This window comes from Dendropsophus ebraccatus, chromosome 11 (genome assembly GCF_027789765.1).
Source record: "Dendropsophus ebraccatus isolate aDenEbr1 chromosome 11, aDenEbr1.pat, whole genome shotgun sequence".
NCBI lineage: Eukaryota > Metazoa > Chordata > Amphibia > Anura > Hylidae > Dendropsophus > Dendropsophus ebraccatus.
The window spans coordinates 101,175,463-101,201,437 of record NC_091464.1 but is presented as its reverse complement, the minus strand read 5'-3'; the positions used below and the strand labels follow the sequence as shown (position 1 = coordinate 101,201,437).

Genomic DNA, 25,975 nt, shown 5'->3' with positions numbered 1-25,975 from the left:
AATCTTATGGTAATCACTTACCCCTGGTAACGTTTTACTTCAGAGACATAGGGCCTTTTTAGAACACAGGAAAGCTCTTATTAAAGTGAAATTTAATATCAAATAAAAAAGGACAGTGCATACAGTACAGGTCACAATAAAAAAAGAGATGGTACAAAATATACAGACACATACACACACAGTAAAAACAGTTCTTAAAATAAAAAGGAGAAAACCAGAACCTACTTTGCTATCGGGCTGTTTGGAACTGGAACGCTATGGGGATTAGCAGGAACGGCGGGCCAACACACTCATAACAAGTTCCCCAAGTGTTGAACACTCTCCCATCATCCTCCCTGCCTTATCAAGCATGGTGAGAGCAGTTGTCTCCCTCCCTCCTCTGACCTCACAGGGGGGGTGACAGGGACTATGCTAATGAGCTAATGGTCCATCTTTTATGACCGGAGACGCTTGCCTGAAGATTTTCAAATCCTCATAACTTGGCAGGCGCGTTTCCGATCAGCATTCCAGGGGCATCAAACTACGGGGCATCACCTGCCGGTCACGGGCATACCAACCATGGGTCTGGTGTGTACCCGATTAGGGGAGTTACAGGTTTCCCTGGGTTCCCCTAGAGCAGGCATGTCCAAACTTTTTTCGAAGAGTGCCAAATTTGATGAAGTGAACATGTGCGAGGGCCGACCATTTTACATGCTACATGTTATATGCTTTATAACACAGGCAGATAATAGCAAGCTGGATACCTGGGGGGCCGTAAAAGTTCGGAACACGGGCCGCAAATGGCCCTCCGGCCGGACTTTGGACATGCCTGCCCTAGAGCCACTTTCTTGCTTTTACAATGGTGGGTCCCTCTCCCTACCCTGCTGACCTGTAGCGAATCTCACCTCTGGAATATGACAGCTTGTCATCTTTCTGAAGGGGTCAAATTTCTCCATAGACGTCTACAGTGACCTCTGTTTGTCTCCTGCGTGAACTCTGGATGCATATTGCAGCCAGACCCCTTGTCATAAAGCCATTACGCCATGAAGACGTTTTATTGCGCCCCCAGTCTGGTAAGAGATAAGCGAACCTGTTAATATCCAGGACTCTCACTATATGGCCCCAATCCATCTAGCCATGACATCTAGTGCCCAAAGGAAAACAGGACACCAGCTTCAAAAAGAAACAAAAAAGGTGTGTGTGTGTGTGTGTGGGGGGGGGGGGTGAGGAGCTTTGCCAAATATGAGTGATCAGGGATATTTTATTCAAGATCGTGAATATATATTCATCATCCTCACACTATTACTGAGGTATAGCCGCTGTCTGTAAAACCTACTACTGAGGTATAGCCGCTGTCTGTAAAACCTACTACTGAGGTATAGCCGCTGTCTGTAAAACCTATTACTGAGGTATAGCCGCTGTCTGTAAAACCTACTGTGGAAGTATAGCTGCTGATGATAGAACTTAGTGTGGAAGCACAGTCGCTGATTATAAAATCTACTGTGGAAGTATAGCGGGCAGAGAAGATAATAGTGTATAACTATAGGGGATAATGTCCCGTACTGGAGGAAAGAAGAAGAACGATAAATTGGATCGCTTTTTAAGTCCAACAATGCAGGCAAAAAAGGCAGCCCCACGACTGAGCGAAGGAGTTAAAGACAAAATGGGTCTTTCATATAATAGTGAAGATGGTTTGGTAGATCTGGGAGGAGCTCAGGAGGCAGGTGCCTCGCCCCAAGAGCCCTCGTTAACTGAAATATTGGCAGCAATTAACAAATCTAATGAGACCTAAATGGGATTACTGCACAGATTGGGGAAATGAAGCTTGACATATCAATTATTCGTAATGACATGAATACAATGCGAGATAGGATCTCTGTAAGTGAACAAAGAATCGGAGCAATGGAGAAGCAAGTGGCTCATCTAACGTCTGAGTTGAAGGAAGTTAAACATGTTAATAAGGATTTGCAGACCAAGGTTGTCAGCTTGGAGGATAGAAGTAGACGTTTAAACTTGCGGATTGTAGGGGTTCCGGAAGGAGTAGAGGGAAAGGAATGTACTAAATATGTCCAAGACTTAGTGGTGGATACAGTAGGGAGCAGTGAGCTCTCAGAGCATTTTTGTGTTGAAAGGGCACATAGGGTCTCATATAAACAAAGATCTCCGGGGACACCCCAAGACCGATATTAGCAAAAATACATTGTGCTAAGGATAAAGATCGTATTTTAAGGAAAGTTAGGGAATTACCCCAGACAGTGATAAATGGGTCAAACATTTATTTTTATTCAGATTATTCTGCAGCAACCCAAAAATCTAGAGAAAAATTTTATGAGGTTAAACGTAGACTCAGGGCTAATAATCTTAAGTATGCAGTTCTTTTTCCAGCCAGACTCCGGCTGATATATTTGCAAAACACACATTTTTTTGAGGACCCAGTGGAAGTCTCAAACTGGTTAGATAATCATGGTATGCAGTAGGAAGAGAAGGAATGGAGGGGGAATTCCTCCTCTCCTTACTTGTGTTTGTTTTTGTTTTGTTTTTTCTTCAAAGAGGACGCGGTGCGGTGTGGCAGCTCAGGGGCACAGAGTTAAGCGGCATCTGAACTAGATTGGCTTGGATGCCGGTGTGGGGGTTGGGGATTGGGGGAAGGGGCGGGCACCAGTGGCGGGAAGTGTTCTTTTTTTTTTTTTTTTTTTTGAATGGTGAAAATTATAGCTTGGAACGCTAGGGGAATAAATGAGAAATTAAAGAGGTATGCTGTTCTTAGAGAACTAGCCAGACACCTACCTGCTATTATTTGTATTTTAGAGACGCATTTGGAAAAAGAGAGAGTTAATGTGTTACAGCGGCGTTGGTGTTCTGAGCAATATCATTCTGTATTTACATCTCATTCCAGAGGAGTTAGTGTGCTAATCCATCATAGTATTAAGTTTACCCCTAAAAAGGTTGAAATTGATGAGGAAGGAAGGTATGTTTTTATGGCGGGGGAAGTGGATGGTAGTCTGATTGTAATGGCATTTGTTTATATACCACCCCCTTTCTCGATGGAAGTAGTGTTAAAATTTTTTGGGTTCTCAGCAAAATTCGATGACTATCCAATCCTTATGATAGGCGACTTCAATTGTGTGATTGATGAGGCAAGGGATAGAAAGAGAGAGGAGCATAGGGTACAGTCGCAGGGTAAAACTCCCTTGGCGAAGGTATTAGAAGAAACAGGTTGGATAGATGTGTGGCGACATCTGAATCCTGAACTCTCCGAATTTACCTGTTATAATGCAACACATAAGGTCTTTTCAAGATTGGATTTGGTCATAGCTAACGATAAAGCATTGTTGAGAATCAGAGAAATTAAACACGAACCTCGTAGCCTTTCAGACCATGTCCCAATAAAAATAGAGATTGATATAGGGAAGGATGAGAAGTTAGTGAGAAAGGGCTTTAGATGTAACCCTCATTGGTTAGGGCTAATTGAAACTAAGCAGAATATGGTGAAAGAAATGGAAGTATTTTTTGAAGAAAACAAGGGGTCAGCTGAAGGTAGATATATATGGGATGCCTCAAAGGCATACCTTAGAGGTTTATTAACAAGGGATGTGGCTAGAGCAAGAAGGAAGTTTCAAGAGCAAGAGGAAGCCTTGAGAAGTGAGGTGAGGGGGACAGAGAAGAGATACCTGGAGTTACAAACAACAGAGAGAAAGAAAGAATGGAGCACAGCAGTGGAGGCCCTTAAGGAATACAGTCAGATTAAGGTATTGAACCAGAGTAGGTTTAGAGGGGCACAGTGGTACTCTCAGGGGGGAAGACCAGGTAGACTGTTGGCTAATTTAGTTAAAGGGAAAGGCCCACGTAGGGTAATATCTGAGATCAGGGCAGAAAATGGAGAGGTGGTTAGAGAGACAAAAAAAATATTGGAGGTGTTTGCTAGCTTTTATGAGAATCTATATGATACTAAATTAGATCGGGAGAAATGTGATTCTGAAAAATACTTGCAGAACTTGGAGCTCCCCAGACTGCTGGATACACAAAGGGAGTGGTTAGATCGCCCAATAGAGAGAGAGGAGTTGTTGAATACTCTTAACCCCTTAACGACATCGGGCGTAAACTTACGCCCTCGCGCCCTGGTACTTGGCGCATCAGGGCGTAAATTTACGCCCGATGTTTCCCCGATCGCTGCGTGTTCACACACAGCGGTCGGGGAAGATGGCCTGCTATAAATCATAGCAGGCCATCTTAGCTTCACGGCACGGGGGGTGGTTAACACCCCCCGTGCTTACGATCGCCGCTATAGGCTGATCAATTCAGATCAGCCAATAGCGGCGATCGGAACCTTTCCGGGTCATCGGCGACCCGATGACCCGGAAAAAAATGGCGGTCGGTGCTGTCCGAGGACGGCACCGACCGCCATTACTGTAAAAAGTAATGGTGATCGCCGTGCCACCGGCCCGATCGCCGTGAACGGCCGGCCGGTACCGGCCGGCCATTCACGGCGATCGGGCCGGTGGCACGGCGATCAGAGTCCCACAATATAGTAAATACCTGCCCTGGACCCCTCAGCTAGGCAGCCGAGGGGTCCAGAGCAGGTATTTGTACATTACTCACCTGTCCCGGGCTCCTGATCGGCGTCTTCCGGGTTCGCGGCATCCTCGTCTTCGTTCGGGTCTTCGGCTTCTTCCGTGACGTCACGTTCGGCTTCTCTCGGCTATTTTCGGCTCCAGCGTCGGCTCTTTCCGTATTTTGCGCTCTGCTGCCCTCTAGCGGCTGATATGTGTAATACACTTATCAGCAGCTACAGGGATGTTCAGAATTTTTTTTTTTTTTTTTTTCAAATTTTTTTTTTTCTATTTTCCGCACCCTATCGCCGCTGAGTGTTGATCAGCATCGCACGAAAGTGCGCTGCTAATCAGCAACTCCTCCTTTTTGGCGTAGGGTGTTTTTTTTCTATATTCTACTGCCACGGTCTGCTTATAAGTGCCGCACATAAGTGCGGCATTTATCAGCAACTCCTTTGTTGGCGTAGGTTTTTTTTTTTATACTTACTGTAAAAAAACACGTAAAAAACACTACATTACACCACACCACACTACATTGAATAAAGTTTGACACTACACCACTACATACCCCATATACTAGTCCCCGTATAAAGATGGCCCCCTGGGTGTTTTCGGCGTCAGAGGGATACGTTATTATTACCTCCGACACCGAAACAGCCAGTGAGGATGAATGGGGGGTCCTTCGTTCCTCCATTCATCCTCATCATCCTCATCCTCCAGTGACGTGTCTGGGGGTAGTGTAGCGTACGCTGCCCCCCAGACACATCTTTTCCGCCAGTACCGTCCCAATAAGAGATGACGGTATGGAGTGAAATTCTACAAACTCTGTGAGCGTGCCTTAGGGTACACTTACAGATTTCGGGTACGTGCACACTGCGGAATGGCGAAGGATAACCCTTTGTGCATTCCGCAGCTGGCACCCGCCGGCGGACTGATGCGGGCGCGTGTCTCCGCCCGTGTCATAGAATCCATTCTATGCACGGGCGGATTCCATCGTCCATCCAAAGAATGAACACGTTGGACGGAGAGCGGAATCTGCCCGTGCATAGAATGGAGTCTATGACACGTGTGGAGACGCGCGCCTGCATCAGTCCGCCGGTGGGTGCCAGCTGTGGAATGCACGAAGGGTTATCTGTCGCGATTCCGCAGTGTGCACGTACCCTTAGAGTGTATGTAGGAAGGGACACCCGAATCCAGCCCCCAGATGCCCCCCCATCCTCGGAGTTAGTGGGAAGATCGTCCGGGAACTGATCTTCCCACTGCTGGATAAAGGTCACCATCTGTACGGGGATAACTTTTATACCAGCGCCCCCTCCTCTGGTCTCTCGCTGCCCTGTAGCTTGCGGCACGATCTGAACATATCAGAAGTAGTAATAGCGCCCTAATATTTAGCAGCCATGGAGCGGACCCAGCGCTTCTGGATATGAAGGACCCCGTATCGCACCAGGGCAACATTTTCCAGGTGACGTCCCCCACACTGGAGAAAGGGAGACCCCAGAAGAAGTGCAGAGTGTGGTGTAACAGGGGGATCAGGAAGGACAATATTTTCCAGTGTGACGCCTGTCCTGATCACCCCGGCCTCTGCATACTGGATCGCTCCAAGGCGCACCACACGTCACTGGGGTTCTACATTATCTAAATTCTGTCCCTTATTCCTATTTCAGGGGTCACGTTGATCCAGGGATTATTCTGATTGCCATTATGGAGTCGGGAAGGAATTTTTCCCCTGTGATGAGGCTACTGTCGTCTGCCTTACGAGGGTTTTTTTTTGCCTTCCTCTGGATCAACACAGGTTGAATTTGATGGACACCTGTCATTTCCAACCTTATAAACTAATAATTGGCCTAATACCCCCAAATAAATTAGAATTGTCCCTTTTCCCCAGCTAAGTAGGTATGGCCAGCATTCCCATTAGAGGATGCCATGATGCAATTACAAAGCCTCTGTGCGGCCAGGACAGTAGAAACCCCCCACAAGTGACCCCATTCTGGAAACTACACCCCATAAGGAATCTAAGAAGGGGGGCAGCGGGGATATGGCCCCCTGGTGACGGCCACATTTGGGACGTGAAAATGAAAAAAATTGTATTTTTTATTTTCTCGGCACCTGTTCTACGTAAGTGCCCGTCACCAGTGGGGTCCATATGCTCACTGCACCCCTTGTTGGATTCCTTATGGGGTGTAGTTTCCAGAATGGGGTCACTTGTCGGGGGTTTCTACTGTCCTGGCAGCACAGGAGCTTTGTAATTGCGACATGGCCTCCATCCTCCATTCCAGCCTCTAAATGGCGCTCTGTCCCTTTGGTGACTTGCCCTGTGCCCATATGGCACATTATGTCCACATGTGGGGTATTTTCATACTCAGGGGAAATTACCCTACACGTTTTGTGTTCATTTTCTTTTTAACCCCTTGTGGAAATGGAAAAAAATCAAGGCTAGACCAACATTTAGTGTAATTTTTGTAAAATTTTTACTCTAAATCATTAATCTTGTCATGTTTTTTCATTTTCACAAGGGGTTAAAAGATAAAAAAAACATTTAATGTGTAGAGCAATTTCCCCTGAGTACGGAAATACCCCACATGTGGACATAAAGCGCCATGCGGGTGCAGGGTAAGCCTCCGAAGGGAAGAAGCGCCATTTGGTTTTTGAAGGCTGGATTTGGATGGAATGGATTTCGAGGGGCCATGTTGCATTCAAAAGTCCCCTGTGTTGCCAAGACAGTTGAAACCCCCCACAAGTGACCCCATTATGGAAACTGCACCCCTCAAGGAATGTAACAAGGGGTGTAGTGAGCATATGGACCCCACGGGTGACGGACACAAATGTGGAACAATGTGGCGTGAAAATGAAGTATTACATTTTTTACACTATAATGTTGGTTTAGCCTTGAATATATCATTTTCACAAGGGGTTAAAAGAGGAGAAAAAAAACTAAATGTGTAGCGCAATTTCCCCCGAGTCCGTAAATACCCCACATGTGGACATAAAGCGCCATGCGGGTGCAGGGTAAGCCTCCGAAGGGAAGAAGCGCCATTTGGTTTTTGAAGGCTGGATTTGGATGGAATGGATTTCGAGGGGCCATGTTGCATTCAAAAGTCCCCTGTGTTGCCAAGACAGTTGAAACCCCCCACAAGTGACCCCATTATGGAAACTGCACCCCTCAAGGAATGTAACAAGGGGTGTAGTGAGCATATGGACCCCACGGGTGACGGACACAAATGTGGAACAATGTGGCGTGAAAATGAAGTATTACATTTTTTACACTATAATGTTGGTTTAGCCTTGAATATATCATTTTCACAAGGGGTTAAAAGAGGAGAAAAAAAACTAAATGTGTAGCGCAATTTCCCCCGAGTCCGTAAATACCCCACATGTGGACATAAAGCGCCATGCGGGTGCAGGGCAAGCCTCCGAAGGGAACGAGCACCATTTCGTTTTTGAAGGCTGGATTTGGATGGAATGGATTTTGAGGGGCCATGTTGCATTCAAAAGGCCTCTGTGTTGCCAAGACAGTTGAAACCCCCCACAAGTGACCCCATTATGGAAACTACACCCCTCAGGGAATGTAACAAGGGGTGTAGTGAGCATATTGACCCCACTGGTGACGGGCACAAATGTGGAACAATGTGGCGTGAAAATGAAATATTACATTTTTTACACTATAATGTTGGTTTAGCCTTGAATTTATCATTTTCACAAGGGGTTAAAAGAGAAAAAAACACACAATATGTGTAGAGCAATTTCCCCCGAGTCCGTAAATACCCCACATGTGGACATAAAGCGCCATGTGGGCGCAGAGCAAGCCTCCGAAGGGAAGGAGCGCCATTTGGATTTTGGAGGTTGGATTTGGCTAGAATGGATGATGAACGCCATGTCACATTTACAGAGCCCTCCTGCTGCCAAAACACTGGAAACCCCCCACAAGTGACCCCATTCTGGAAACTGCACCCCTCAAGGAATCTAACAAGGGGTGCAGTGAGGATATGGACCCCTTGATGACGGGCACATTTGTGCCATGAAAGTGAAAAAATGAAATTTTTCCCTTTCACGTCACATTGTTCCACATTTGTGCCCGTCACCAGTGGGGTCCATATGCTCACTGCACCCCTTGTTAGATTCCTTGAGGGGTGTAGTTTCCAGAATGGGGTCACTTGTGGGGGGTTTCCAGTGTTTTGGCAGCACGAGGGCTCTGTAAATGCGACATGGCCCTTGAAATCCTTTTCAGTGAAATTCAGCTTCCAAAAGCCAATTGGCGCTCCTTCCCTTTGGAGGCTCGTCCTGCGCCCCCTTGGCACTCTATCGCCACATGTGGGGTATTTCTGTACTCGGGAGAAACTGCGCTACACATTTTTTGTCTTTTTTTGCCTCTTATCCCTTTAAGAAAATGAAAAATTGAAGGCTAGAACAACGTTTTAGTGTAAAAAATAAATTTTTCTTTTTTCACGCCATATTGTTCGGAAAATCTGTGAAGCACCTGTGGGGTCCAGATGCTCACCGCACCCCTTGTTACATTCCTTGAGGGGTGTAGTTTTCTAAATGGTGTCCCTTTAGGGGTGTTTTTTAGGTTTTGACACCCCAGAGCCTCTGCCAACCTGAAGTGGTACAGTCAAAAATGACCAAATATAACGGAGGCGTTGAAATTCACTAGGCGCTCCCTTATATCTGAGGCTTGTGGTTGCGTCAAATAGCGCAATAGGGCCACATATGGGGTATTTCTATAAACTGCAGAAACGGGGCAATAATTATTGGGTTGCATTTCTCTGGTAATAGGTTTATAATTATGAAAAATATTGGATTACAATAAAATCTCTGCACAGAAAATTAAAATTTTCAAATTCCTTACACACTTGGCTTTTATTTCTGTGACTCCCCTAAAGGGTTTAAACACTTTCTGGATGTGCTTTTGCAGAGTTTGGGGGGTGCAGTTTCTGAAATGGGGTGCTTTGTGGGGCTTTCTAACATACAGGCCCCTCAAATACACTTTAAACCTGAACAGGTCCCTAAAAATATCTGATTTTGAAATTTTACTGAAAATTTGGAAATTTGCTGCTAATGTTTTAAGCTTCCTATCGTCTAAAAAAAATGAAAGATAGTTTAATAAATGCCGCCAACATAAAGTAGACATGTTGCTAATGCTATTTAATATATAATTTATGTGGTATAACCACTTTCTGTATACGCAAAGAAGTTTCAAAGTTGGAAAAATGCATTTTTTCACATTTTTTCACCTTATTTGGGTTTTTTTCATAAAGATTTGTTATGAGTATCGACTCCAATTTACCAGAAATGTAAAGTACAATATGTCACGAGAAAACAATCTCAGAATCAGCCGGATAGGTAAAAGCATCCCGAAGTTATTAATGACTAAAGTGACACTGGTCATATTCATAAAATTTGTCTCTGTCATTAAGGCCATTTCAGGCTCTGTCCTTAAGGGGTTAAAGGTATGCCTAAGGAGAAGACACCAGGGCCAGACGGTCTGCCATCAGAAGTATATAACATGTTAGGCCAGGTGTTGGTGGGACAGCTTCAAGAAGTATTGATAGATTCACATATAAAGGGATATTTGCCAGACTCAATGTATGAAGCAGAAATTGTGTTGATTCCTAAGGAAGGGAAAGACCTGAGGGACCCAGAATCATTTAGACCTATTTCTTTGATTAATTTAGATATGAAATTGTTGTCCAAAGTGCTAGCAATAGGTTGGCTAAAGTGATGCAGACTTTGATTGGTAAAGATCAATGTGGGTTTATTTCGGGTCGATCAACCCATGATAATGTAAGACGAGTACAGGCTAACATTCTGATAGGTAAAGAGGATGGGGGCCATTCCATACTGTCATTAGACGCAGCAAAAGCATTTGACAGTGTGGAGTGGCCCTATCTATGGAGTGTGCTCAGGAATTTTGGTTTTGGGGAGGTTTTTTTAAGGTGGATGGAACTGATCTATTTGAGGCCGAGGGCTAAAGTGTCAATTAATGGTGCCTCCCCCGAGTACTTTGGGTTAAGGAGGGGCACTAGACAAGGTTGTCCTCTCTCCCCCCTGCTCTTTGCCCTGGCTATTGAGCCACTTGCTAGAGCTTTAAATAAGAACAAGAAGATCGAGGGCTTTGGAGCCGGGGGGACAGAGGACAAGGTGGCATTGTATGCCGATGATTTGCTCCTGTTTCTGGGAAATACCGGGGTGGGTCTAGAGGAAGCAATGAGGGAGGTCAGCAGGTTTGGGGAATACTCTGGGTTGGGTATTAATTGGAACAAATCAGTGCTGCTGCTGTTGGATCCAGAGATTGAGGTTGAGCCAGGCCTTGAGTTACAGGTACTAAAACCGGAGGGCTCCTTCAAATACCTGGGAATTATGATTACTGCAGACATACGGAGATTTGAAGAACTGAATATTTCCCCTAGATTAACCCTTTAAGGACATGGCCCATTTTCGTTTTTACGTTTTCGGTTTTTCCTCCTTGTGTTTAAAAGGTCATAGCACTTGCATTTTTCCACCTAGAAACCCCCATGACCCCTTATTTCTTGCGTCACTAATTGTACTTTGCAATTACAGGCTGAATTTTTGCATAAAGTACACTGCGAAACCAGAAAAAAATTCAAAGTGTGGTGAAATTGAAAACAAAAAAGGCATTTCTTTTATTTGGGGGAAATGTGTTTTTACGCCATTCACCCTGGGGTAAAACTGACTTGTTATGCATGTTCCTCAAGTCGTTACGATTAAAACGATATATAACATGTATAACTTATATTGTATCTGATGGCCTGTAAAAAATTCAAACCGTTGTTAACCAATATACGTTCCTTAAAATCGCTCCATTCCCAGGCTTATAGCGCTTTTATCCTTTGGTCTATGGGGCTGTGCGAGGTGTCATTTTTGCGCCATGATTTGATCTTTCTATCGGTACCTTGATTGCCCATATACGTCTTTTTGATCGCTTTTTATTACATTTTTTCTGGATTTGATGCGACCAAAAATGCGCAATTTTGCACTTTGGGATTTTTTTGCACTGACGCCGTTTACCGTGTGAGATCAGGAATGTGATTAATTAATAGTTCAGGCGATTACGCACGCGGCGATAGCAAACATGTTTATTTATTTATTTATTTGTTTACTTTTATTTAAAACCTGGGAAAAGGGGGGTGATTCAGACTTTTATTAGGGGAGGGGGATTTTTACTATTAACAACACTTTTTTTTTTTTTTTTACACATATACTAGAAGCCCCCCTAGGGGACTTCTAGTATATACACTGTGATCTCTCATTGAGATCTCTGCAGCATAGATATGCTGCAGAGATCCATGAGATCGGCACTCGTTTGCTTTCGGCTGCTGCAGCCGGAAGTAAACGAGTGCCGAGCCGAGGACGGCGCCATCTTGGACGCGTCCCCGGCCGGCATCAGTAACGGAGATCGCTCCTCCGGGACAAGGTCCCGGAGGAGCGATCTCCCCCACTAGACACCAGGGAAACGTTGCCTCCGGTAATCGGAGGCAGCTGTCAACTTTGACAGCTGCCTCCGATTAGCTAATTAGCGGGCACGGCGATCAGACCGTGCCCGCTAATAGCGGCGGTCCCGGGCTACACGCGGCACCCGGGATCGCGGCACTTCAAAGCGGGGCCGCCGCGCGGCCCCGCTTTGAAGTGCAAGTGAGGACATAGGACGTACCGGTACGTCCTATGTCCTTAAGAGGTTAAATAAAATGAAACAACAAGCCCAGATATGGAATAAATTACCCTTATCGAGCGCGGACAGAATGGGGTTAATTAGAATGATATGGTTACCCCAGTTGCTGTATGTATTGGCAGGAGCACCAGTATGGCTGGGTAAACGGGTGTTTCGGAGGATAGAAGCGGTATTTAACATGCTTATTTGGAGAGGTAGAAGAACGCGTATTAGAATGAAATACTTAACTCAACCTGAAGAAAAGGGAGGGCTAGCTATGCCTGATGTGTTTAGATATTATGTACCAATGGTATTGACATGGCTGACTAAATGGAAAGAGGTGCAGGTACTGGCAAATTGGGTGGAAGAACAGAAGGGAGCAGCTGGTAACATATTTGAGGTGCTGGAAATGAAAAGTCAATCAGGGTACCCTAAATACTCCATACAGAGGATGCTGTTAAGCGCATGGTATCTTGTGAAAAAAGGGGAGGGGGTTGTGGGGGCTCTTAATTTTACACCTTTGTTTCGAAACAATCACTATCCAGAATTGGAGGGGTTAGCAGACCCAGAATATTGGTTACAAAGTGGTTTGAGGTACGTGGAACAGTTTTTTACAGATGGAGTCTTGAATAAATATGAAGACCTATGCAAGTCCTCTGATAAGAAGCTGTGTAAATTAAGATACCTCCAGTTATATATGTCAGTAAGAACAGTAACAGATGTAAATAAATGGCGGGTGATGAGCTCCAAAGTGTTTACACAAGTCATCCAGATAGACGGTAAGGCTAGAGGGGGAGTCACAAAATTGTATAAAATATTGGGCACACTAGAAGATGGGAAACTTACAATGAAATCACAAGAAAAATGGGAAAAAACACTAGGGGTTAAAGAGCTGGAATTTTGGGAGGAAGTGTATAAATCTGCAAGGGATCATATCACAAATAGTTCAAATAAGGTGACACAGTTTTTTGTAAATCATAGATTATATTATTCAATAAAAGATATGGTGAAGTGGAAAAGAAATAAAAGTCAAAAGTGTATAAGATGTGAAGACATGAACACAGATTTAGATCACCACTGGTGGTTTTGTCGAAAGGTGGTAACTTATTGGCACGATATTTTTTTAGTTATGACAAAGATTTTTGCGGTATAGTTAATATAGAATTGTGTACACCATACTATACCTGATAATAAGTAAAAGATTCATGTCTAGGGCTAGGAAAGGAGTAAATGTTATTGAACTAAGATAATGGATGATTATATGTTATATTTGTAACCGGAGAAGGAAGAACCAGGGTGGCTTGTTAACCTTATGTTGATAATGGGTGAAAGGATGGGTTGTAGGTGGGGCCGTGGATCTGGACACAATCGGGAGAGAGGTAAAGGTAAACGACTGATTATAAGATTTGAGCGATTGCCTCGGTTGTTTTTAAGGCCAGCTCTGCTCTTCTTTAAGTCTCAGTAGTTAAATTATAAATATTTATTTAATTAATTCTTATTTATTATATATTTTTTATTCATTTAGTTTTTTTTTTTCTTTCTCAGTATTCTTTACGATTATTATTATTATTTAAGTTTTAATTTTTTATTTGATTTCACTTATTTATTTATTTTTATAACACCTGAGGTGTGGAGGGATGATTTGGAATGGAAGCTGACGGGGGGGACCATAATTTATCATGATAAATGGTGGATGAGGCCCTTCCGGGAGTTTAGTTGAGTGTATGGAGCACTGGTGGTCTACCTGAGTGGGCTTTCCTGTGCTCCAGGAAGGAAAGGTTGGTGGGAAGGGCTCTGCTGGGCAGAACGGCTCCGGAGATGGGGCGGTTCGGCCAGAGAAGGTACCCTGAATGGATGGAATTACCAGGTGGATAAAGAACAGAAGTATATCTCTGTATTTTAGTAGTCTCATTTATTTTTAGTTTAATTATTTATTTATTTATTTTGCTGTCTGTTTTCTTTTCCTTCTGTGTTTATTTTATTTATTTATTTTTTCCCCTTTTTCTTTCCTCTTCTTTGGGGGGTGAAATGTAGGCAAGGGGAGCGGAGCTCTGTTGAGGGACAACCGAGTCTGTTGGCTAAGTGTTGACTTTATAATTTTTCAATTAAGTTAGTTTGTTGTGCTCTCCCGACAGTGTCTGGATTCTGCGGTTAGTATAGTGGTAAGATACAATGGTGGTGTTAGTAAACTGGGATATATTGTTGGTAAGGGGAAGATTTTAGATAGTTCCTGGTAAAGGGATGGATTGAGCCCCCTGGTGAAATCCCCTCTGGATTATATTGCTGTTTGGTTATGGTTTATCATGGATGGTAATGAACTAGACCGGGTATATTTTGCGGATGGAGATAATATGGGGTAGGATGTGGATTATTGAGGTTTTAACATGATTTTGTACCATGAAAATTTAATAAAGTTTATAAAAAAAAAAAATCATAATATGATTGCAATTATATTTCTGTATGTGATAAAAAAATCTGACAAACACACCATAAAAACAGACATAAAAACCAGAGGGCAGAGGATCATGGGAAAATATAAGATTTGTGTCATTCTCAAAACTTTTGGCCATGACCGTAGATGGGGCTTCCCGTTCAGCCTGAATGCCCGGAGAGATGGTAAATCGGCTATTCTTGATGAACTAGAGAAGTTCTGCGAAACCTTGGACATTCAGCCTCCTCACCTGCACGACTGGTAGTTACTACCTCCACCTCCTGCTGTGTGGACGCCGATGCAGAACAGGAAGAAATGACCTGCCCTGAATTCTTCACCCAAACGATCAGGAACGGGGGTCTCTTCCCGTCCTATATGAAGCACCTCCTGAGCTTAGGGACTTCCTCTTCAGACCCTGTGTGTGACTTCTTAGTATGCTGTTACATGACCTTGGTTGCTGTATATCTGTTGTCATCATACCGCATACTCTATTTTTCCTATTGTCGAACTAAGCAGTTGCCGAATGGTGACAGAAAGATGTTCTCATCACGTTTGTTGCCCTTCTTCTTTTTCTACCTCCAAGCCTTTCTCTTTTTCTCCCCTTCTTTCCACATTTCTCATCTTCTTCTGACCCGACCCCCCTGTCAACTGCTGAGCGAGTTACCGTTCACCCCTATGGCTCAGCTGTGTGGGTGAGAAGGCTCCTACACCATTCCACTATGATTATATATCTCACACACTATACACATATATATATCATACACTATAGATTATATATTTCATACACTATATATATCATACACTATAGATTATATGTCATACCCTATACATTATATATGTCATACCCTATACATTATATATTTTATACCCTATACATTATATATATGATACACTATAGATTATATGTCATACCCTATACATTATATATTTTATACCCTATACATTATATATTTTATACCCTATACATTATATATCATACACTATATATATCTATCATACACTATAGATTATATGTCATACCCTATACATTATATATTTTATACCCTATACATTATATATATGATACACTATAGATTATATGTCATACCCTATACATTATATATTTTATACCCTATACATTATATATTTTATACCCTATACATTATATATATATCATACACTATAGATTATATTTTTCATACTCTATATCTATACACTACAGAGTATATATTTATGGTGGCCTAAAGACTACAAATTACAGAGCTCTCTCCATATCGTAACCATGACAACACCAGTCAGCTCCACAGGGTCGCTGACACTGCGCATGCGCACTCACACGGCCCTGTAAAGTCTGGGGGCTGGAACCTTCAACACTATAGATCAGCTCGTGCACACAGCCAATAAGCAAACAGACGTGAAAAAGACCAGGATCATGGGACCGCCCCTACGTGGTGACGTAATTCTGAGGGCGGTCTCATGCTAATGTGCGGCGTGCAGCGTGATGACGTAGGCGCCCCTGCGGGTCCCGATTGCTGCAGCCGCTTGTCAGTGTGACGAAGATTGGCACCGGGTAAGCTGTCACTCACAGCGCCCGCCCGCCGGCCCGCACCGCTTCCCCGGTCTTCCCGCAGCGCCCACGCCCCGCCACCCACACACATATGCCGCCACAGGGGCCCCGGTCCACACGTCCCCATTCTGCGCGCCCCCGGCCTCCCACGGCGCTGTCCATGCGCGTTCCCGGGTCCTCCCCCTCCCCGAGCGCGGCTCTGGCCCCGCCCACCGCCGGTGTGGACGCACCTCCCACTCGTGAGCGCGCCTTCTCTATCTGTCCAATAGCAGCGGCGCATGCGGCACTCCCAGCCAATCACAGCGGGCGCGCGGCTGTTGCCGAGGCTGTAGGGCTTGTGCCCTAAGGGAGGGGCGGGTCAGCTGGGCGGAGCTTAGTGGGTGGGGTCTGACTAGAATGCAAAAACCGTGTTGTGTGTCTGAACGGGCACAGGAAGCGGCAGTGTGCGCCGTGTAAATGCCTCCCCCTTATGTGTCACTATGTGCACCCTCACAATGCTTCCCCCTAGTGTGTCCCTGTATATGGTGTCCCCTATGTGCACCCTCACAATGCTTCCCCCTAGTGTCCCTGTATATGGTGTCCCCTATGTGCACTCTCACAATGCTTCCCCCTAGTGTCACTGTATATGGTGTCCCCTATGTGCACCCTCACAATGCTTCCCCCTAGTGTGTCCCTGTATATGGTGTCCCCTATGTGCACCCTCACAATGCTTCCCCCTAGTGTCACTGTATATGGTGTCCCCTATGTGCACCCTCACAATGCTTCCCCCTAGTGTCACTGTATATGGTGTCCCCTATGTGCACCCTCACAATGCTTCCCCCTAGTGTGTCACTGTATATGGTGTCCCCTATGTGCACCCTCACAATACTTCCCCCTAGTGTCACTGTATATGGTGTCCCCTATGTGCACCCTCACAATGCTTCCCCCTAGTGTCACTGTATATGGTGTCCCCTATGTGCACCCTCACAATACTTCCCCCTAGTGTCACTGTATATGGTGTCCCCTATGTGCACCCTCACAATACTTCCCCCTAGTGTCACTGTATATGGTGTCCCCTATGTGCACCCTCACAATACTTCCCCCTAGTGTCACTGTATATGGTGTCCCCTATGTGCACCCTCACAATGCTTCCCCCTAGTGTGTCACTGTATATGGTGTCCCCTATGTGCACCCTCACAATGCTTCCCCCTAGTGTGTCCCTGTATATGGTGTCCCCTATGTGCACCCTCACAATGCTTCCCCCTAGTGTGTCACTGTATATGGTGTCCCCTATGTGCACCCTCACAATGCTTCCCCCTAGTGTCACTGTATATGGTGTCCCCTATGTGCACCCTCACAATGCTTCCCCCTAGTGTCACTGTATATGGTGTCCCCTATGTGCACCCTCACAATGCTTCCCCCTAGTGTGTCCCTGTATATGGTGTCCCCTATGTGCACCCTCACAATACTTCCCCCTAGTGTGTCCCTGTATATGGTGTCCCCTATGTGCACCCTCACAATGCTTCCCCCTAGTGTCACTGTATATGGTGTCCCCTATGTGCACCCTCACAATACTTCCCCCTAGTGTGTCACTGTATATGGTGTCCCCTATGTGCACCCTCACAATGCTTCCCCCTAGTGTCACTGTATATGGTGTCCCCTATGTGCACCCTCACAATGCTTCCCCCTAGTGTGTCCCTGTATATGGTGTCCCCTATGTGCACCCTCACAATGCTTCCCCCTAGTGTGTCACTGTATATGGTGTCCCCTATGTGCACCCTCACAATACTTCCCCCTAGTGTCACTGTATATGGTGTCCCCTATGTGCACCCTCACAATGCTTCCCCCTAGTGTGTCCCTGTATATGGTGTCCCCTATGTGCACCCTCACAATGCTTCCCCCTAGTGTGTCCCTGTATATGGTGTCCCCTATGTGCACCCTCACAATACTTCCCCCTAGTGTGTCCCTGTATATGGTGTCCCCTATGTGCACCCTCACAATGCTTCCCCCTAGTGTCACTGTATATGGTGTCCCCTATGTGCACCCTCACAATACTTCCCCTAGTGTGTCACTGTATATGGTGTCCCCTATGTGCACCCTCACAATGCTTCCCCCTAGTGTCACTGTATATGGTGTCCCCTATGTGCACCCTCACAATGCTTCCCCCTAGTGTCACTGTATATGGTGTCCCCTATGTGCACCCTCACAATGCTTCCCCCTAGTGTCACTGTATATGGTGTCCCCTATGTGCACCCTCACAATGCTTCCCCCTAGTGTCACTGTATATGGTGTCCCCTATGTGCACCCTCACAATGCTTCCCCCTAGTGTGTCACTGTATATGGTGTCCCCTATGTGCACCCTCACAATACTTCCCCCTAGTGTCACTGTATATGGTGTCCCCTATGTGCACCCTCACAATGCTTCCCCCTAGTGTGTCCCTGTATATGGTGTCCCCTATGTGCACCCTCACAATGCTTCCCCCTAGTGTGTCCCTGTATATGGTGTCCCCTATGTGCACCCTCACAATACTTCCCCCTAGTGTGTCCCTGTATATGGTGTCCCCTATGTGCACCCTCACAATGCTTCCCCCTAGTGTCACTGTATATGGTGTCCCCTATGTGCACCCTCACAATACTTCCCCCTAGTGTGTCACTGTATATGGTGTCCCCTATGTGCACCCTCACAATGCTTCCCCCTAGTGTCACTGTATATGGTGTCCCCTATGTGCACCCTCACAATGCTTCCCCCTAGTGTCACTGTATATGGTGTCCCCTATGTGCACCCTCACAATACTTCCCCTAGTGTGTCCTGTATATGGTGTCCCCTATGTGCACCCTCACAATGCTTCCCCCTAGTGTCACTGTATATGGTGTCCCCTATGTGCACCCTCACAATGCTTCCCCCCTAGTGTCACTGTATATGGTGTCCCCTATGTGCACCCTCACAATGCTTCCCCCCTAGTGTCACTATATATGGTGTCCCCTATGTGCACCCTCACAATACTTCCCCCTAGTGTGTCCCTGTATATGGTGTCCCCTATGTGCACCCTCACAATGCTTCCCCCTAGTGTGTCCCTGTATATGGTGTCCCCTATGTGCACCCTCACAATGCTTCCCCCTAGTGTGTCCCTGTATATGGTGTCCCCTATGTGCACCCTCACAATGCTTCCCCCTAGTGTGTCCCTGTATATGGTGTCCCCTATGTGCACCCTCACAATGCTTCCCCCTAGTGTGTCCCTGTATATGGTGTCCCCTATGTGCACCCTCACAATACTTCCCCCTAGTGTGTCCCTGTATATGGTGTCCCCTATGTGCACCCTCACAATGCTTCCCCCTAGTGTCACTGTATATGGTGTCCCCTATGTGCACCCTCACAATACTTCCCCCTAGTGTGTCACTGTATATGGTGTCCCCTATGTGCACCCTCACAATACTTCCCCCTAGTGTGTCCCTGTATATGGTGTCCCCTATGTGCACCCTCACAATGCTTCCCCCTAGTGTCACTGTATATGGTGTCCCCTATGTGCACCCTCACAATGCTTCCCCCTAGTGTGTCACTATATATGGTGTCCCCTATGTGCACCCTCACAATGCTTCCCCCTAGTGTGTCACTATATATGGTGTCCCCTATGTGCACCCTCACAATGCTTCCCCCTAGTGTCACTGTATATGGTGTCCCCTATGTGCACCCTCACAATGCTTCCCCCTAGTGTGTCCCTGTATATGGTGTCCCCTATGTGCACCCTCACAATACTTCCCCCTAGTGTCACTGTATATGGTGTCCCCTATGTGCACCCTCACAATGCTTCCCCCTAGTGTCACTGTATATGGTGTCCCCTATGTGCACCCTCACAATGCTTCCCCCTAGTGTCACTGTATATGGTGTCCCCTATGTGCACCCTCACAATGCTTCCCCCTAGTGTGTCACTGTATATGGTGTCCCCTATGTGCACCCTCACAATACTTCCCCCTAGTGTCACTGTATATGGTGTCCCCTATGTGCACCCTCACAATACTTCCCCCTAGTGTCACTGTATATGGTGTCCCCTATGTGCACCCTCACAATGCTTCCCCCTAGTGTCACTGTATATGGTGTCCCCTATGTGCACCCTCACAATGCTTCCCCCTAGTGTCACTGTATATGGTGTCCCCTATGTGCACCCTCACAATGCTTCCCCCTAGTGTCACTGTATATGGTGTCCCCTATGTGCACCCTCACAATGCTTCCCCCCTAGTGTCACTGTATATGGTGTCCCCTATGTGCACCCTCACAATGCTTCCCCCTAGTGTGTCCCTGTATATGGTGTCCCCTATGTGCACCCTCACAATGCTTCCCCCTAGTGTGTCCCTGTATATGGTGTCCCCTATGTGCACCCTCACAATGCTTCCCCCTAGTGTCCCTGTATATGGTGTCCCCTATGTGCACCCTCACAATGCTTCCCCCTAGTGTCACTGTATATGGTGTCCCCTATGTGCACTCTCACAATGCTTCCCCCTAGTGTCACTGTATATGGTGTCCCCTATGTGCACCCTTACAATACTTCCCCCTAGTGTGTCCCTGTATATGGTGTCCCCTATGTGCACCCTCACAATGCTTCCCCCTAGTGTGTCCCTGTATATGGTGTCCCCTATGTGCACCCTCACAATGCTTCTCCCCCCATACCCCACAGTACAGGGCGCCCTCCCCCCATACCCCACAGTACAGGGTGCCCTCCCCCCATACCCCACAGTACAGGGTGTCCTCCCCCCATACCCCACAGTACAGGGCATCCTCCCCCCATACCCCACAGTACAGGGTGCCCTCCCCCCATACCCCACAGTACAGGGTGCCCTACCCTCATACCCCACAGTACAGGGCGTCCTCCCCCCCATACCCCACAGTACAGGGTGTCCTCCCCCCATATCCCACAGTACAGGGCGTCCTCCCCCCATACCCCACAGTACAGGGTGTCCTCCCCCCATATCCCACAGTACAGGGTGTCCTCCCCCCATATCCCACAGTACAGGGTGCCCTCCCCCCATACCCCACAGTACAGGGCGCCCTCCCCCCATACCCCACAGTACAGGGTGTCCTCCCCCCATATCCCACAGTACAGGGTGCCCTCTCTCTATACCCCACAGTACAGGGTGTCCTCCCCCCATACCCCACAGTACAGGGCGCCCTCCCCCCATACCCCACAGTACAGGGTGTCCTCCCCCCATACCCCACAGTACAGGGCATCCTCCCCCCATATCCCACAGTACAGGGTGCCCTCTCTCTATACCCCACAGTACAGGGTGTCCTCCCCCCATACCCCACAGTACAGGGCGCCCTCCCCCCATACCCCACAGTACAGGGTGTCCTCCCCCCATACCCCAGAGTACAGGGTGTCCTCCCCCATACCCCACAGTACAGGGCGCCCTCCCCCCATACCCCACAGTACAGGGTGTCCTTCCCCCCATACCCCACAGTACAGGGTGTCCTCCCCCCATATCCCACAGTACAGGGTGCCCTCTCTCTATAACCCACAGTACAGGGTGCCCTCCCCCCATACCCCACAGTACAGGGCGTCCTCCCCCCATACCCCACAGTACAGGGTGTCCTCCCCCCATACCCCACAGTACAGGGTGCCCTCTCTCTATACCTCACAGTACAGGGCGCCCTCCCCCCATACCCCACAGTACAGGGTGTCCTCCCCCCATACCCCACAGTACAGGGTGCCCTCCCCCCATACCCCACAGTACAGGGCGCCCTCCCCCCATACCCCACAGTACAGGGTGTCCTCCCCCCATACCCCACAGTACATGGTGCCCTCCCCCCATACCCCACAGTACAGGGTGTCCTCCCCCCATACCCCACAGTACATGGTGCCCTCCCCCCATATCCCACAATACAGGGTGCCCTCTCTCTATACCCCACAGTACAGGGTGCCCTCCCCCCATACCCCACAGTACAGGGCGTCTTCCCCCCATATCCCACAGTACAGGGCGTCTTCCCCCCATACCCCACAGTACAGGGCGTCCTCCCCCCATACCCCACAGTACAGGGCTTCCTCCCCCCATACCCCACAGTACAGGGCGTCCTCTCCCCATACCCCACAGTACAGGGTGCCCTCCCCCCATACCCCACAGTACAGGGCGTCCTCCCCCCATACCCCACAGTACATGGTGCCCTCCCCCCATACCCCACATTACAGGTTGCCCTCTCTCTATACCCAACAGTACAGGGCACCCTCCCCCCATACCCCACAGTACAGGGCGCCCTCCCCCCATACCCCACAGAACATGGTGCCCTCCCCTCATACCCCACAGTACAGGGTGCCCTCTCTCTATACCCCACAGTACAGGGTGCCCTACCCCCATACCCCACAGTACAGGGTGCCCTCCCCCCATACCCCACAGTACAGGGTGTCCTCTCTCTATATCCCACAGTACAGGGCACCCTCGCCCCATACCCCACAGTACAGGGCGTCCTCCCCCCATACCCCACATTACAGGTTAACCTCTCTCTATACCCCACAGTACAGGGTGCCCTACCCCCATACCCTACAGTACATGGTGCCCTCCCCCCATATCCCACAGTACAGGGTGCCCTCTCTCTATACCCCACAGTACAGGGTGCCCTCTCTCTATACCCCACAGTACAGGGTGCCCTCCCCCCATACCCCACAGTACAGGGCGTCTTCCCCCCATACCCCACAGTACAGGGCGTCCTCCCCCCATACCCCACAGTACAGGGCTTCCTCCCCCCATACCCCACAGTACAGGGCGTCCTCTCCCCATACCCTACAGTACATGGTGCCCTCTCTACATACCCCACAGTACAGGGCATCCTCCCCCATACCCCACAGTACAGGGCGTCCTCCCCCCATACCCCACAGTACAGGGTGCCCTCTCTCTATACCCCACAGTACAGAGTGGCCTCCCCCCATACCCCACAGTACAGGGCATCCTCTCCCCATACCCCACAGTACAGGATGCCCTCCCCCCATACCCCACAGTACAGGGTGCCCTCTCTATACCCCACAGTACAGTGTGCCCTACCCCCATACCCCACAGTACATGGTGCCCTCCCCCCATACCCCACATTACAGGTTGCCCTCTCTCTATACCCCACAGTACAGGGCACCCTCCCCCCATACCCCACAGTACAGGGTGTCCTCCCCCCATACCCCACAGTACATGGTGCCCTCCCCTCATACCCCACAGTACAGGGTGCCCTCTCTCTATACCCCACAGTACAGGGTGCCCTACCCCCATACCCCACAGTACATGGTGCCCTCCCCCCATACCCCACAGTACAGGGTGCATTCTCTTTATATCCCACAGTACAGGGCGCCCTCCCCCCATACCCCACAGTACAGGGCGTCCTCCCCCCATACCCCACATTACAGGTTAACCTCTCTCTATACCCCACAGTACAGGGTGCCCTACCCCCATACCCCACACTACATGGTGCCCTCCCCCCATACCCCACAGTACAGGGTGCCCTCCCCCCATACCCCACAGTACAGGGCGTCCTTCCCCCATACCCCACAGTACAGGGTGCCCTTTCTCTATACCCCACAGTACAGGGTGTCCTCCCCCCATACCCCACAGTACAGGGCGCCCTACCCCCATACCCCACAGTACAGGGTGCCCTCTCTCTATACCCCACAGTACAGGGTGTCCTCCCCCCATACCCCACAGTAGTACAGGGTGCCCTCCCCCCATATCCCACAGTACAGGGCGCCCTCCCCCCATACCCCACAGTACAGGGCGTCCTCCCCCCATACCCCACAGTACAGGGCGCCCTCCCCCCATACCCCACAGTACAGGGCGCCCTCCCCCCATAACCCACAGTACAGGGTGCCCTCTCTCCATACCCCACAGTACAGGGCGCCCTCCCCCCATACCCCACAGTACAGGGTGCCCTCTCTCCATACCCCACAGTACAGGGCGCCCTCCCCCCATACCCCACAGTACAGGGCGCCCTCCCCCCATACCCCACAGTACAGGGTGTCCTCCCCCCATATCCCACAGTACAGGGTGCCCTCCCCCCATACCCCACAGTACAGGGCGTTCTCCCCCCATACCCCACAGTACAGGGCGTCCTCCCCCCATACCCCACAGTACATGGTGCCCTCTCTCCATACCCCACAGTACAGGGCGTCCTCCCCCCATACCCCACAGTACAGGGCATCCTCCCCCCATACCCCACAGTACAGGGTGCCCTCTCTCTATACCCCAGAGTACAGGGTGCCCTCTCTCTATACCCCACAGTAGAGGGTGCTTTCTCTCTATACCCCACAGTACAGGGTGTCCTCCCCCCATACCCCACAGTACAGGGCATCCTCCCCCCATACCCCACAGTACAGGGTGTCCTCCCCCCATACCCCACAGTACAGGTTGCCCTCTCTCTATATCCCACAGTACAGGGCGCCCTCCCCCCATACCCCACAGTACAAGGTGTCCTCCCCCCATACCCCACAGTACAGGTTGCCCTCTCTCTATACCCCACAGTACAGGGTGTCCTCCCCCCATACCCCACAGTACAGGGCATCCTCCCCCCATACCCCACAGTACAGGGAGTCCTCCCCCCATACCCCACAGTACAGGTTGCCCTCTCTCTATATCCCACAGTACAGGGCGCCCTCCCCCCATACCCCACAGTACAGGGTGTCCTCCCCCCATACCCCACAGTACAGGTTGCCCTCTCTCTATATCCCACAGTACAGGGAGTCCTCCCCCCATACCCTACAGTACCCATCTCTGATACCCCGCAGTGAATGTTTCTATCTGCCCCTATAGGTGCTCAGGGATTTGGAGCTGTGAGATGAAGTCTTTTGTTGGTGCAGTATGATGTCCACAGAGCAAATGGGCATGGAGGACTACCCGGAGGAGCCGCAGGTAACAGGGCTGGAGGGACTATGTCATGTGTCAGCCATTCATCCTGGCAGACAGCTGTAATCCCTGTGCGATCAGTAATGCACCATCAGGATTCTCTGCAGGCCTCTGGGGGGGGGGGGGGGGGGATTCTCTGCAGGCCTCAGGGGGGGGATGCTCTGCATGCCTCAGGGGGTGGGGGGGGAATGCTCTGCATGCCTCAGGGGGGGTGGGGGGATTCTCTGGGGGGGTGGGGGGATTCTCTGCAGGCCTCCGGGGGGGTGGGGGGGATTGGGGGGGATTCTCTGCAGGCCTCCGGGGGGGGGGGGGGGGGGGATTGGGGGGGATTCTCTGCAGGCCTCCGGGGGGGGGGGGATTGGGGGGGATTCTCTGCAGGCCTCTGGGGGGGTGGGGGGGATTCTCTGCAGGCCTCTGGGGGGGTGGGTGGGGGATTCTCTGCAGGCCTCAGGGGGGGGATGCTCTGCATGCCTCAGGGGGTGGGGGGGGGAATGCTCTGCATGCCTCAGGGGGGGGGGATTCTCTGCAGGCCTCCGGGGGGGTGGGGGGGATTCTCTGCAGGCCTCTGGGGGGGTGGGGGATTCTCTGCAGGCCTCGGGGGGGTGGGGGGGGGGGATTCTCTGCATGCCTGGGGGGGGTGGGGGGGATTCTCTGCATGCCTCGGGGGGGGGGGGGGATTCTCTACAGGCCTCGGGGGGGGGAATGCTCTGCATGCCTCAAGGGGGGGGGATTCTCTGCATGCCTCGGGGGGGGATTCTCTACAGGCCTCGGGGGGGGGGGGGAATGCTCTGCATGCCTCAGGGGGGGGGGGGATTCTCTGCAGGCCTCTGGGGGGGATGCTCTGCATGCCTCGGGGGGGGGGGGGGATTCTCTACAGGCCTCTGGGGGGGGGGATTCTCTGCATGCCTCGGGGGGGGGGGGGATTCTCTACAGGCCTCGGGGGGGGGGGGAATGCTCTGCATGCC

The 25,975-nt window shown here is 49.3% G+C and overlaps 1 protein-coding gene across 3 annotated transcripts in view; it reads left to right on the top strand.

Moving 5' to 3' along the window:
* Nucleotides 1–16,092: 16,092 nt before the first annotated feature.
* The window catches only part of PKNOX1 (PBX/knotted 1 homeobox 1), a 36,857-nt gene continuing 26,974 nt past the window's right edge, over nucleotides 16,093–25,975 (top strand). For all 3 annotated transcript variants that reach the window (XM_069945313.1, XM_069945312.1, XM_069945311.1), the window contains exons 1-2: nucleotides 16,093–16,172; nucleotides 24,918–25,016. In XM_069945313.1, coding sequence (XP_069801414.1) covers nucleotides 24,966–25,016 — 51 coding nt within the window. In that variant the 5' untranslated portion in view covers nucleotides 16,093–16,172; nucleotides 24,918–24,965. The remainder of the gene's footprint in view (nucleotides 16,173–24,917; nucleotides 25,017–25,975) is intronic.